General features: G+C 40.4%; 1 protein-coding gene across 1 annotated transcript in view; it reads right to left on the bottom strand.

Moving 5' to 3' along the window:
- Window positions 1-478: 478 nt before the first annotated feature.
- EMCN (endomucin) overlaps window positions 479-13,190 on the bottom strand; it is a 57,356-nt gene continuing 44,644 nt past the window's right edge. Inside the window, exons 11-12 of the mRNA XM_074147877.1 lie at window positions 3,440-3,502; window positions 479-2,174 (exon numbers count right to left, since the gene is read on the bottom strand). Of these exons, the coding sequence (XP_074003978.1) occupies window positions 3,444-3,502 (59 nt within the window). The 3' untranslated portion in view covers window positions 479-2,174; window positions 3,440-3,443. The remainder of the gene's footprint in view (window positions 2,175-3,439; window positions 3,503-13,190) is intronic.

Genomic DNA, 13,190 nt, shown 5'->3' with positions numbered 1-13,190 from the left:
AGCTCTGTTGCCTCAGGGGTTAAGAGGATCACAGGTTCTTCATTTCTGCTCTCCACTAAACCCACCTCTTTTGCTTCACACACTCACACAAACGATTTTGAGGTACACTTCCCAGCCTTCTGATGAGCGTTTGGTTGTCTGATGTGCCCCTATCATGCAGAGCCCAAACACCTTCCCCTATTTTGGTGTTTTTCACTTTTCCAGTACCAAGATTTGCAGCAAGCCCTGCTCCCTCCCCGTCAACTCTTGTAACGAAGAGGAGTTTTCTGTACTCCACTTGCCACCCCCAGCATACCTTCTGCAAGGTCTCATGCTCCCCTGCCACCACCATGCCCAGAATATCTAATGTCTGGTCTCCAGGCTCACTGTAAAGAGTTCAGCTCACTCTGTGCTACAGGAATGCAAAGTAATGAACAATAGTGGTATTAGGTATGGGTAATGAACTGCATTTCTGCAAAGAGAAAAATAAGAGCCACTTAATAAAGAGAATAACTTTTAATAGGCAGTTAATTTTTTTTTGACACACAATGGTAGTTTCTGAACAAATTTTGCACAAACATATATATTTCACAATCTTTCTCTGCTTTGTTTCTACTGTCTTTTCCGTAGGATGCAACATGCTAGAAAATACTTTTTTTTTTTTTTAAATCAACATGAAAATCCACAATGATTGCTTTTTTCATAGGAAACTTCAGCAATCAGGAATCTCAACAGTTGCAGAGGCCAATTAGCATATTTTAGATGGCCTGACCTTTTCAAAGTAGGCAACCAAGACTCCTCTGCTCCTGAGCAACCCAAGTGATCCAGAAATACCTGAATGAACCACAGAAGTTCAGCTGCAGCATGGAGGACACTTGTTGGTTCCCCATCCTTTACAGAGCTTCATCAAAAGTTTCTCTTGGTGCCACTAAGACAGAGGATTATTAGACCCATCAAAGTGGAAATAAGAGCAACAGACAATGAACACTTTTCAGCTTTGTGTATAAACATGAACTATCTGCTCAATCTCTTGCCATACTGCTAGGTAAGTTTTATTATTTCAGAGAAGGAAACTGGAGAGAGAAGTTCCTCAAATGCATTGTATGAGCAGGCATCAAAACTTAGATCATCGTCCTGGCTCTTAGTCCTGCACTTACACCACCAGTTGTCTTCTTTCCATTCCCCAATAAAACAATGGAGGTTCTTGGCACGCTACCAGAGTCAGTGGATTGAGTCAGAGTCAGTTGCTGACAGTAATATAATTCTCAAACATTTATAGTTCTAGAAAAGTAGGATACATGCAGGTAGAAGCACTACTTGATATTTTTGATTTGGCAGCTCTGTACAAATTAAGAGAGTCCGTAATTAGCACTCAAAACACTCTTTAAACTTCCAGAGTTATTCAATAGCCACAGGAATCCCATGCATTACTCAGAATGGAGGGAAGAAAGTTCATCTGTAAAATTGCTTATCTTGCCGATTCCCTCTGTGCGCCCCAGGCTACATAGGAGACATATTTATAGCACACATAATGCAATTAGCCAAGGAACAGGTGAAAATAAACTGTGTTGCCTGCTACATTACAAAGATCATATTCAGTAATTTACAGAACTTCAAAGAGCCTCAGTGCAAGGTATATTCCCCCCTTCATAGAAAAAAGCGCACACTTAAGCATTTCACCGAGGCATCCCATCCTGTAAACATTTATGACCAGCCAAGTGTGTGCTACAGTGAGGAGTCTCATGGAAATCACTGAATTAATTTTCATAGTGGCAATTTGCCCAGTACTGTTTCAAGGGTCAGGCCCTGTTTGTATTTTGCTACATACAATTAAAAGAACCCTATCTACCGTAAGTTCAACGAAGTATGCTAACATATTCCTTCCTGTATGTGCAGAAAACGTTTTTAGTAACTACTATGCAAACTTCACCTGATTTTTACATTCTCTTCAACCTTCTTGAAAATCTTCCTGCTTTTACTATATGTGAAAATAATAAATACATACGATATACCAGTTATTAAGCCATCAAAAAATTAAGTGGCATTCCAGAAGGGACAGGAGACACTTGAGATTCAGAAGTCATCAACGCAAGTGTCCTGCCTGGTAGAAAGCTTCAGCTGGTCCACATTTCCTGTAGAACTGCAACTTTGGTGGGATGTTCTTGCATATTGTGATAAAACAGGCTGCTTCACATCTGAAACGACAACAGTATCTCAAGATTATTATTCCAGGTAAGGTTATGTTCAGGAACATAAGAGTAAGCTGAAATGGATAACGTAGAATAAATCCAATATGGGACAGACAATAAGGAGTAAATCCATTGTCCAGGACATTGTCCTGCACTTCACAAACAGAACCACCTCTGGGATTTCATACTGTAGGCAAAATTGTGTTCTGCTGCTCTAATTTAAGGGACAAAGAAGGTTATTTTAACTGTTGGCATCAGGAAAGCTCATCATGAAAGCTATGAGAATAGGTCAAAACCATCAAAGACATTTTGCAAAAGGATCTCTCCACATTTCTGGTCTACCTCTCAGTTGGAGGGCAATGGGACCCGCTCTAGAGGGACTTCATCCTGCAATGCTGGCAGAAGGCTGGGCTTCATCTGGGCCCGACATAGCTACCTCTGTTTGGTCCATCCTACATATGCTGTGACACCTAGCTCCTCAGGCCGTCCTTCTCCTGTACCTCCCCACACTACCCTGGTCACAGAGGGCCCTTCCCACAGCCTGCCCCTTTCCTGTAGCCACTTCCTTCTCCCACCCTCAGCAAAGGACCCCATTTCCCCACAAATGAGAGAAGCGACTCCACGGGATGTGGAGATTGCGGTGCCTGAGAAAGCTTTGAAGGAAAATGCAGTGCCCACATCACAGACAGTGGGTTTCAGAGGTGCTCTGACTGTCTCTGCCCTTGCACACGTCAAAATACTATCTAATATCTGCCAGTTTTGCTCGTTATCAACCAAGGATTTCAAGCCATAATAAACCACCTCAATGAAAGCGCATGCTTTTGCATGGTTGGAACGGACAGATTTTTCATTAAACTGAAGAAGCTGAACATTTCTGGGTACCAAGTTCTTTTTTTATAGGTAACTGCCTTTAAAAATATCTTACTTCTCACACAAACAGAAAGAAAACTCACTTAGGGAACTACGACCAGGAAATACCAAACAGTTAAAGTCAAATGATATGCCTATAAAGGTATACCTCTATGAGGAGGCAGCTTCAAGGTGGCACACGAGTCCCTTGGCTCCCCTGGGACTCTGTGACAGCGTGCCCAAGCTGAGCTTTGTTTAAACCATTGCTCCCTGAGGCTGCTGCCAACTGAAGTCATTGTTCTTTCTGTTTTGCGTTTTTAACCCTTTTGTTTAGTTAATGGCACAATACTGAGACTAACAAGCATTACCAAGACTAACAAACACTAATGTTACAGGATGTAAGTTAAAAGCAATAAACTTACATATTTATTGCTGAGGTGTGAAGAGTTGCCGAGTTTTAGTCTTCCCCTGAGACGAGTGCTCTCCTAAGAAACAGAAAATATATTTGCCTCAGTTAAACATGCAAAACCAAAAGAACAAATGAGTCTATCGGGAACACATCACCGACCACCATACAAACTACCCAGTCTCCTTGTCAGACTTAACCAGCAAAAACTGTCCACACAATAGATTTTTATTACTCTCTCTGTGTTTTATAGCCTATTTCCCCTATGATTTGCTCTCAAATGGTGGCTTACTACCACAAAGTATTTCCAAAGCAGTTCTCAAGGGGTTAGAGAAGGCATAAGACTTTAATTAATTTTTAACTATGATTAGAACATTAAATTATAAAAAGAAGATACAACTATAAAATTAATTTTTGCTGATACCGCTGACAGCAGCTCAGTTCCTCCAGAGCAGGAAAATGAACACTTAACAACTTCAGTCGGGGATTACAGACAGTTCTCACTCCTCTTTCCCTGGAGAAGTGGAGCCGCTGCCAGCAATTACAGGCAGACAAATAAGCCTCCAGATGAGGATGTGTTTCCAGTTGTTCTATTTCCAAATGTGTCCCCCAGGAACGGCACTGGGATTTCTTTGTGTCAGAAATTCATACGTGGAGATGGACAGGGAATGGCATCCCCAGACTGGACACAGACCCATGGAAACGGTCACAAGGGTGGGGAAACCCAAATGCCTCCAGGAAACTGCCTTCTGCCTCTCTGCTCACCTGCAGGAGACAATTTGATGCCTGACACATACACGGGAAGCAAGAAAGTGAAGAGATGTGCTACATTCTAGCAAAAGTGAATATCTATTCAGAAGCTTGCATATGATCTATAGCCTAGGGTTGGAAATTGTAATACAAATTAGGATTATAACAAATTCACTGATTAGGCATTTAAATAATTAGCAGTCAAATTAAATAGTTGCACTCCTGAAGAAAATAGAAAAGATTCATCAATGGTTTTCAGACAGCTTTTCTTGGCAGCAAAAAGGGGCCTTTTGGAGATAAGTAGAAAACTTGGTATCTAATGGGGTTTAATGAGAAACACTGAAAACTGTTCAACAGTAGTGTGCTGGAATGGCATTTGCTTCCCAAGTGTTCAGTTTTAGATAAAATTATTTTAAAAACATTATAAAGCGTTGGTAAGCTAGAGCTTCAGAAGTTCTGATGATGTTAAATTTCAGCTAAAAAGGCCTTCAGCAACTACTTCAATAATTCATAATAGAATTTTTTAGAGAAAAGGAAAGCACAAGCTTCTGGGAGAAAAAACTGAAAGATTTCAACAAGACTTATGCATTTTTTGTTAGGTGAAAAGTTTTTGTTGGAAAAAATTTTGCTTTGAAAAGCTAAAATAAAGTGAAACAGTTCAAATATTGTATAGTATTTTACTAACAAAGGAATGAGATTTTCAAGAACTCCCATTTCTTTTTTAATTTGCTTTTATTTATTTCTTCCTTTATTATTTCTTTCTTCTGCATGTTTTTATTTTTCTTGTTCAATATACAGAAATAGAAGATTTAATAGGGCGTGAAAGGGAGAAATTGGCAGAGATTGTTTAAAAAAAGAAGGTGTAGGAGAAACTAATTGAGAAATATATTACCAGGGAGAAGATAATATTCAATAGTTGTAATAAATATCAATACTTTGTTATCAGTTCCACTCTCTGCTGGTTGCTCTGCCTACACTAGAAATTAGGCAGACTTACATGGAAAGCTGATACTTTGCACCACAGGAAAATAACACGTCTAAGGAGAGGCTCCAGAGCCAGTGTGGCTCCCTGGATAACATCCCACTGGTGACAACAGGCTTTGGATCAGAGCATGAAAGGGGTGAGGCAGCGCTGGCTGCAGGAGGCAGACTGCTCGAGCAGCAGCTGCCGATGGTGGTGGTCGGGACAGGAGGGGCGAGTTTGCCTTATTGCAGACCCTGAGACCGCAGCACACAGACACTCACATGCCCTATAACAGATTTTCTGGTGCTACACACACAATGCCTGGAAATAGCGAACTGCCACTAACTATTGCTGGCGTCAATATCCCCCTATAATATCCGTGATTATCCAACAGGTGTGTGATGCACGCAGGGAAGTGGCTCAGCGTTGCTTTGCCATTGCGCTCCCAAGATGGCAGGAGCCTGCAAGAATTCTGAAACAAAACCATGTTATTGGTAGTCCATGGTTGCAAATGTGTCTGAAGATATTTGCATTGCAGGTTCTATAATTGTTAGTGCCAACTAGCAATTCAGTGATGAAGAAAGAATGATTATATACTGGAGAAGAAATGGTCACACAGATGGTCTCTGCCAAGAGGAACAAGGGTAACACACAGTTTTGGATAGAGGGCTGCAGTACACCTTAAGGCTGCACAGAGAGGTGTCTAGAACAATTTTGGAGTCGCAGGGCAGCAGTTTGATGTTGTGCTAAATATCCAGCTGCAACACAAGGAGCAAATTAAGAAGAACATTCAGGTTAGTTGCAAGCAGTAAGACAGTTATATTGATCTCAAAATAGCCTTAACTGACAGAAATAAATTCCAAGGCTGCAATAAAACCCAAACTTGCCCCCAAACCATCACCCACTAAAAACAAGACCTTGCTTCCCATAAGGAAAATGAAAAACAAATACTTAAGTATTTTGTTAGAACAGATGATACTTTAATTGACTGCAGGAATTATTTCACACCAAACTCTTTGCCAATGGAGAAAATACACAGTGCAGTGGCAGTGCTCAACCAGTCTAGGTGGACTACCTGCATGGTTTGAAGGCTGCTGTCGAGAGAGAAGGGGTATAGTTAATGCCAACAAGAGCAAAATTGCTGGACAACATCAGTGAAAAATTGACTTTTGTTGATTCTGGGTTATCCATTTAGGGGAGCGTGACACACTTAAACACCAGTGTTGCACACTAGGAGACGGAGGGTATCAAAAGAGACTTGAACCATCAGCTTCTCACAATATAGTTATACAGCATCTTGCATAAAGATAAGCTAGTATCGGTTGATCCCATTTGATAGGCACTTTCTGATAATGGGTTGAAAGTTCATTGCACGTTTGTCTACTTTGATGATTGAATGAGTGAACTGCAGAAAGTGGAGATGAAGGGAACTGGAAGAAAGTATTTGGTGCAGTTAAAGCGCTGTCAACTGCACCGCTGCAAGTACAACGTGACCCCCTTTACCTGCAGTCCTGCCTTGTGACACCTCTCCTGATGGAGGAGGAGTTGTGGGCTCATATAGATTGGCAGAGGGCAGCGAGAAGCCAACCTCATATATATCACGCACTTCTACAAAAACTGAAAGAAATGATGCACAGTTTGAGAAAGAGGCCTTAGACAGAATATTTGGAAAATGAAATCAGATTGATACTGACACAGAAGGTGTAGCTGACAAGCAAACCCTTCCATTAAACCTTTCATCCTCCCTCTCATCCTCTGAAGTTGCACCCATTTGTTGATTTTTTTGTTTGAAATTGGATTGTAAACACAAAGACATAGGCACTATGAAGTCTCTAAACATCACTGTCATATAATACAGACAGATCTGTAGTTAAACTGTCTTAACTTATTGCCGCAAGAGGCTGCGGATGCCACAGGAGCTAAGACAAATTCATGGAAGTAAAAGCAACCAAGGACTACAAAGCACCAAAGATACAACAGGGTTGTATTCAACCAGATTCAGGGCATCTCCAAGCCACAGGCTGCTGGAAGGCTATAGTGGAGGACGCATTACTGAACTCCTTCCTTATTGTTATCCTTCCCTTCACATCTCATGCTAGCCACCATCAGTGACAGGATTGGGGCTACACAGATCCAGGATCTGAGCAGGTACAGCTGGCTTGGATAATAGCTTCTTAGCTTCTATATTAAAAGAGAAGGTGCTCCAGCAACCGCTGTAATGCAGCACTGGTCTTTCAGATGCACAACCTCCCATGTGGCACCCCTCAAACACTTCTGGAGCCCCAGCAACTGATTCACCCAAGTAAATCAGCAGTGTGGGCACTGGGACCCATCCAATACACACCACACATATTTCTCTAAAACACAGTCATGCTTTAAAAGGATGAGGATAAGGAAGATGTAATAGGAAGATTCTGTATTCATAACTCCTGATCCTTCAACATATTTGTTTTCAGTGCATTGGAAGTAGACTGAGTACACAGGTACTGAGGACTCTGCAAAGTTCAATGTTTAACCAGGAAAGTAATAGTACTTCAATGAAAACGCAAAGTTTTCTTCCTAATTAAAATTCCACTTGTGCAGTATTTGATTTGATTTTTCACTCTCACAAATATATTCATTTCTAAATATTAATGTTGCAGCCTGATGCCAGCATATGTGAATAAGTAATGTACATAAAATCAGCTGAAATTACAGACTGTATAAAATCAAATCCGAAACTCTGAAGCAAACATTTCTTTGCCTCACCTTTGTGGAAGGCTATTGTATTGATCTCACTGTAAATTCCTCCCCCCTCCCCATTTGAACCAGAATCTGAATATATTACTCATAATACACAAACACTGCAGAACATGATGATACAGAAGAGAGTTAACATGTCATACCTCTATGAGTTCAGAAAGTCTTTGACCTGGGCAAAGCCCTCTTTGACATTGTTAGGAAAGTTGGAAGAAAAAGGATATAAAAAATATTCTTTGACATAAGAAATTGGTTGTGCTGAACCTCAGATTACATTGCCTGTAAGAAAAAATGAGTAGTGCTGTTATTTCACTGTAATATCTGCTTCTGAGAAATTGCTTGTAAGTGGCAAACCAGTTTGGAGGAAAAAGCTAAAGCAAATTTTTCATAAAATATGATTGCAGAAACCCATTTTTTTTATAGAAGTATAAAACTATCTATGCAGACATAGGAATATAAAAGTCTATCTTTACCACGCTGAACTAAAAGAAAGAGGGGTGCATTACAGATGCTGGAGAACAGCACTGAGTGGGACAGAGGTCCTGGAAGAACTGCTTTAAAGACTCTTGCAAATATGCACAGCTTACAAACTGAATTAGAAATATAGGAAGAAGCACATGCTATTTAACGTTTTTGACTACTGTTTTGTCCAAAAGTCTCAGCTGAAAGTGAGTGCAGTCAGATCTTTGTGGTGCAAGTAAACACAAACAGAATCCAACCATGAGCTGCAAAAAGCTGAGAAAGTTTATTCTTCAATTTCTATGAAGAAAGAAAACACAACTTCAGGCCATTATACAATACAAGGTTAGAAAAACAGAGTACCAGAAACAAAGGGAAAGGGAAGCAGGTACTTGATCTATCTCTTTGTTGTGAGCAGACCCTTTTCTATGAAGCAGCTTCTAGGTTTTCTACCTGCAGGGAAAAGAATGAGATACTAAAAGTACAGTTCATAACAGAAAAAAGAAGTAACCATTATCACATCCTCACATCAGTAGGAACACCCACTCTTACCTCTTCTAAGCACGCAGCGTGCCAGCAGACTGCTCTCAGCTGGCCTGCACTGCTTATCTTGCAAGTGAGAGGAGGAGGGAAGGGAATTTTCAGTGACAGAGTGCCTCACCTAGAGACCTGTCTTCTTCACCTGCTCCTAGAGGCATCCAGCTGTATCCTCGACAAAATGAGAGAGAGATGAAACTACCAACACATGTTGAGATGCCCCGTGGCCTACTGTGGAACCACGCTCCCTGGCAGGGGTAAGTTTCCCTGGGTTGGGCCCCTAATGAGGTAAAACCCAAAGACTTCTTACCTCCTTAAATGCCACAGTCCATGCTCCGATGTGCTCAGCATAATAGAAACCAAGGAGGAATAATCCTCTACCACAGCTCCAGATTTGTCCCATGCTACCACAGCCACAGGTAGAATAATTAAACAGCCTCAGCATTTGGAGATTCATGGAAAGCGGTGATGAAGATATTGTCATTCAACCACATAATTTCAGAAGACCACAGGATTTTGCAGGTCCAAACCCTAGCACCGCCGTGGACTATCTTGTCAGGTGCTGAACTTCATGTGTATTCCAATGACCAAGACCAGGTTTTGTGCTGAATGAGAACAGGAGTTTTTTCTTTGTTCTGTGATGATTTTGGTGCTCAGTCACTATGTACAGTACAGTCATCAGCCTCTGACATTGAACGCTAGGAGTCCTCAAAGCCTTTGAAGAGAAGGCTTTGGAAATTCAGGAAGTCCAGAGGAATGCTGCAGGAACAAACTAGCTTCATCTCAAAAGTGACTGAAGTTATGGGGTCCAATTAATCTATGCCATGAAATCCCACGTATCTTCAAGGTAGGTGGACACACCCAAGAAACGTTATGAGAATCTACAGGCAGGAGGTACAACCAGTTGAAGAAGCAGATAACAGCTCTAAGATTACTGTTAACCAATAGCAGCTCTTGGAAGAGAAGTGAAGCATATGGGGAATGCTGGCTGTTCTACATCCTCGGTTCATACTATTTTGTACTGCGCTGCCACCTGCGTGCGCCTCTTAGAGATTGACTGATCCCTTTCTCCAATGTGATTACAATAAGGGTGTTTCATATGTGACAGGTCAGGTGTCTCCTCAAATATCCATGTTTGCCTGGTACATTTTCCCAGCTTTGTTTAGTAGCAACACTTGAATTTTCATTTGTGTCTACAGTGGGTGTCCTAGAAAGCCCTAATGCAGACAATGAACCACGGACCACTCTCCAGCCCCCTTGCACTCTAGGTGCCTCACCAAAATCTGAGCCACGTCAGCTTTGACATATTTAATATCCTTCCAGCAAATTCAATGCAGAACAGACAATACCCCTAGAAGCTGAGTAAGCCGTATCCTACCCTATCACCTCAAAAGAGCCCACACTGCTTCAAAAACATGACCTGCTCAATCAGCTTATGTTTAGGTGCCAGGATTATACCTAACAACTCTGAAATATTATGTCAACTGCCACATTCCTAAGAGACTTTATATTGAACATTGAACGGGTGTGATGCTGCTATCAAGGCCCTTCATATGTTTCACCTGCTCTAGAATGGGTACTCCAGGCAAGGGCCATAAAAGAAAACTGATGCGTCATGACTTGGGTACCATTCATCTGTATGGAGTAACCTTACCCCAATTTCTATTCCTCAACCTTTCTGTTACTGAGGAATTTCCATCGCTCGACATTTATCATGAGTCCTAAAAGGTGATCGATACCTTTCCTGGTTTTCAGTGAAATATGCATGAATCCTTATAGTAAAAGTTAGATATGTTTTCAAGATAGGCAATACTTTATCATTAACATCATGGGTGATCGTATTGATCTCTTTGTCATCGAGTAAAACCCACCATCTTATATTTTTGGGAAACATATCTACCACTGACAAGCCAAACGTGCAGTTCTGTGGGCTTATTGAACCCCAAATAAGAAATTTTTTTGCAGGTAGATTTTCTAGAGCTCTGTATTGCAGAAGACCATTTATTATCCCTAGGAAGAGCCACCCTAAATTTACCTGTATAGTCAACATGGAATGGTTGTAGCAAATCTTGTATTTACACATAAGTGTAAAACTTTTGGGACTATTCAGTATCATAAGCATTTTTATCCAAGTTGAGTTTTCACATAAGAAGGACGTACAGGTACTCATCTTGCATCAGGTGTTCCAGTTCACTAGCAAACATGCATGAAAAATTCAAAGTGTTCAGTTTTGTCTGTTTGGTTTTTAACTTTATATTAATTCTCAACCAGTAGTGCCTTACAGCCATCAGCAACTCCATCCTTCTGAGTTTTGAAAAATGAGAATATTAAAGCTCAGTTTTACCTAATATTGCTGCCGATATTGCTCGATTGAAAACCATAACTTTAGGCTAGGCTTAATTGAAGACTGTTCTTTTCCTGTACTCTTTCACATTAACTATAGGTGTTTGAAATAATATCCTTGATTAAATCTAATTCAGCTATGCTTCTGAAAAAGGAGTCAGTCTTTCTTTTTTTTTAATTTATAGTCAGAAGCTAATTATAGAACTCCTAAAATAGGAATCTTCAGTGGTCAATGGACCTCCATAGGTCAGCTCATTCCAGTTCAAGATACATGTCCAAGACAGATGGGATAAAGAGCCCTCTGGAAATATATATCTTTCAACCGGCCGTGTGCAGCCAGCTTAGTTTTTAGATATATAAAATAAGGCAAGATTAAACTCACCATAACATTTGATCAAGTTATACTATGCACAACACTGACACAGGGCTTTTCTAGGTTGCCTGCTTGAGCAGTTTGTAGGTCATATCCTTATTCGGCTTGTATATATGGTTTTTACACATTTTTGAAACAATTATGCAATCTCAAAAGCTTCTGTTTGGAATAATAAAAGTAAAAATTTAAAAATAAAAGGTATACTTATAATTAAGCTTAAATTGAATACGTTGTAGGTATGCTTGTATGTTGTTGTATGCATGCTTTACCTTAGGCAGTTGAGTAGACTATTGATATTGAAAGGATGATGGAGGTCTACCTGTAAAGTTAAGGCTGCTCTTAAGAACTTTCTAGTTTTAGCCAAAACTTTTTGTAGTTTTGTTGGTATATACAACTAGAGGCAGCTATATAAATGGTTGGACAATGAATTCACCTTTTAATTGAGCTGGATTTTATGTGTCTGAAAAGGAAAAAAGAACACATGTAAAGAAGTTTTACACAGTGCAATTCTTTTTGGCAGTTGTGAGGGGGACCACGAGTCAGACATTTCTCAGGTTTCTCTCTGTACCATAAGAAACACTTGCCTTTATGCTCCAGCTTTTAATGAAGCAAGTAAATTGTATTCAAATAGGCAGGCATTCTAACATATTCAAAAACACCTGTATGAGTGACAAATATTTCTGTAAGCAAACAGGCCTTTCTTTCAGAGTGCTTTTAAGAAGTGTCTCCAAAAATTGGGGGAAAACCAGAACTTCCATTTCTGTGAAAGCATGTTTAATTTTGAAACATATAAAGATGTAAGAATTCAAGAGAAAATGGTAGCTAGTTTAAATATGAATTGTATTAATGAGAAGAGGGCAAGAATCTTGTCTTCTAAGTGGTTATGACTCATACCTTCCAATTATAGCATGCATACATCATACTTCAGTAAAAAAGACTATCAAGTGTCCTCTGGATGGAAGAAATTCAGATACTTGGTGAGCCAGCAGCTGATTAACAGGCACCAGACTTCATCTCATGAAAAAAAAAAACAAACAGCAAGCCCGAGTCTTTTCTCATTTACCCTGACGTAAAACACAAATAATTCTGCTCCTGCCAATGAAGTTACTATGTTGTTGAACCCAGTATGAGGGCGGAATCAATCAAAAAACGTCTATGAAGTCCACTTTCTGACTTCATTCAGTTTTCAAAAAAAATACTATGTTTTTAAATGTAAACATACACACGACTCCATACCCCTTAGAGAAAGGCTAAAAGTCCATTCCTAAAGACATATACTAAATAAATAAAATAAATAAAAAGTTCCTAAATCACAAAGCTCTGAAGTGCAGTCTCCTAAGTGCCAAAGCACAGTTTGCATTTGCTCAGCAGCAGTGGGGCAGAATGATGCAGCCTGCAACGGAGCATGTTTCTCCTCCAGCCTGTTAGCATGTTGCTCTGTGCCTGCAGGCACCCCGCACAACTCCGGGTTCTTGCAAGGGCTGCCCCACCAGAGCTGCCCCGTGGGTCTCTGGACTGTGCAAATGCTTCTGCGGAGAAGGCTGGAAAGTGCAAACCGTGCCTCGCCAGCAAGTAGAGGATAGTTCAGATCAAATGCTGTGT

This window comes from Numenius arquata, chromosome 5 (genome assembly GCF_964106895.1).
Source record: "Numenius arquata chromosome 5, bNumArq3.hap1.1, whole genome shotgun sequence".
In the NCBI taxonomy this organism is placed as follows: domain Eukaryota; kingdom Metazoa; phylum Chordata; class Aves; order Charadriiformes; family Scolopacidae; genus Numenius; species Numenius arquata.
The sequence above is the reverse complement of the archived record's forward strand: the minus strand, read 5'-3'. Positions and strand labels throughout refer to the sequence as shown.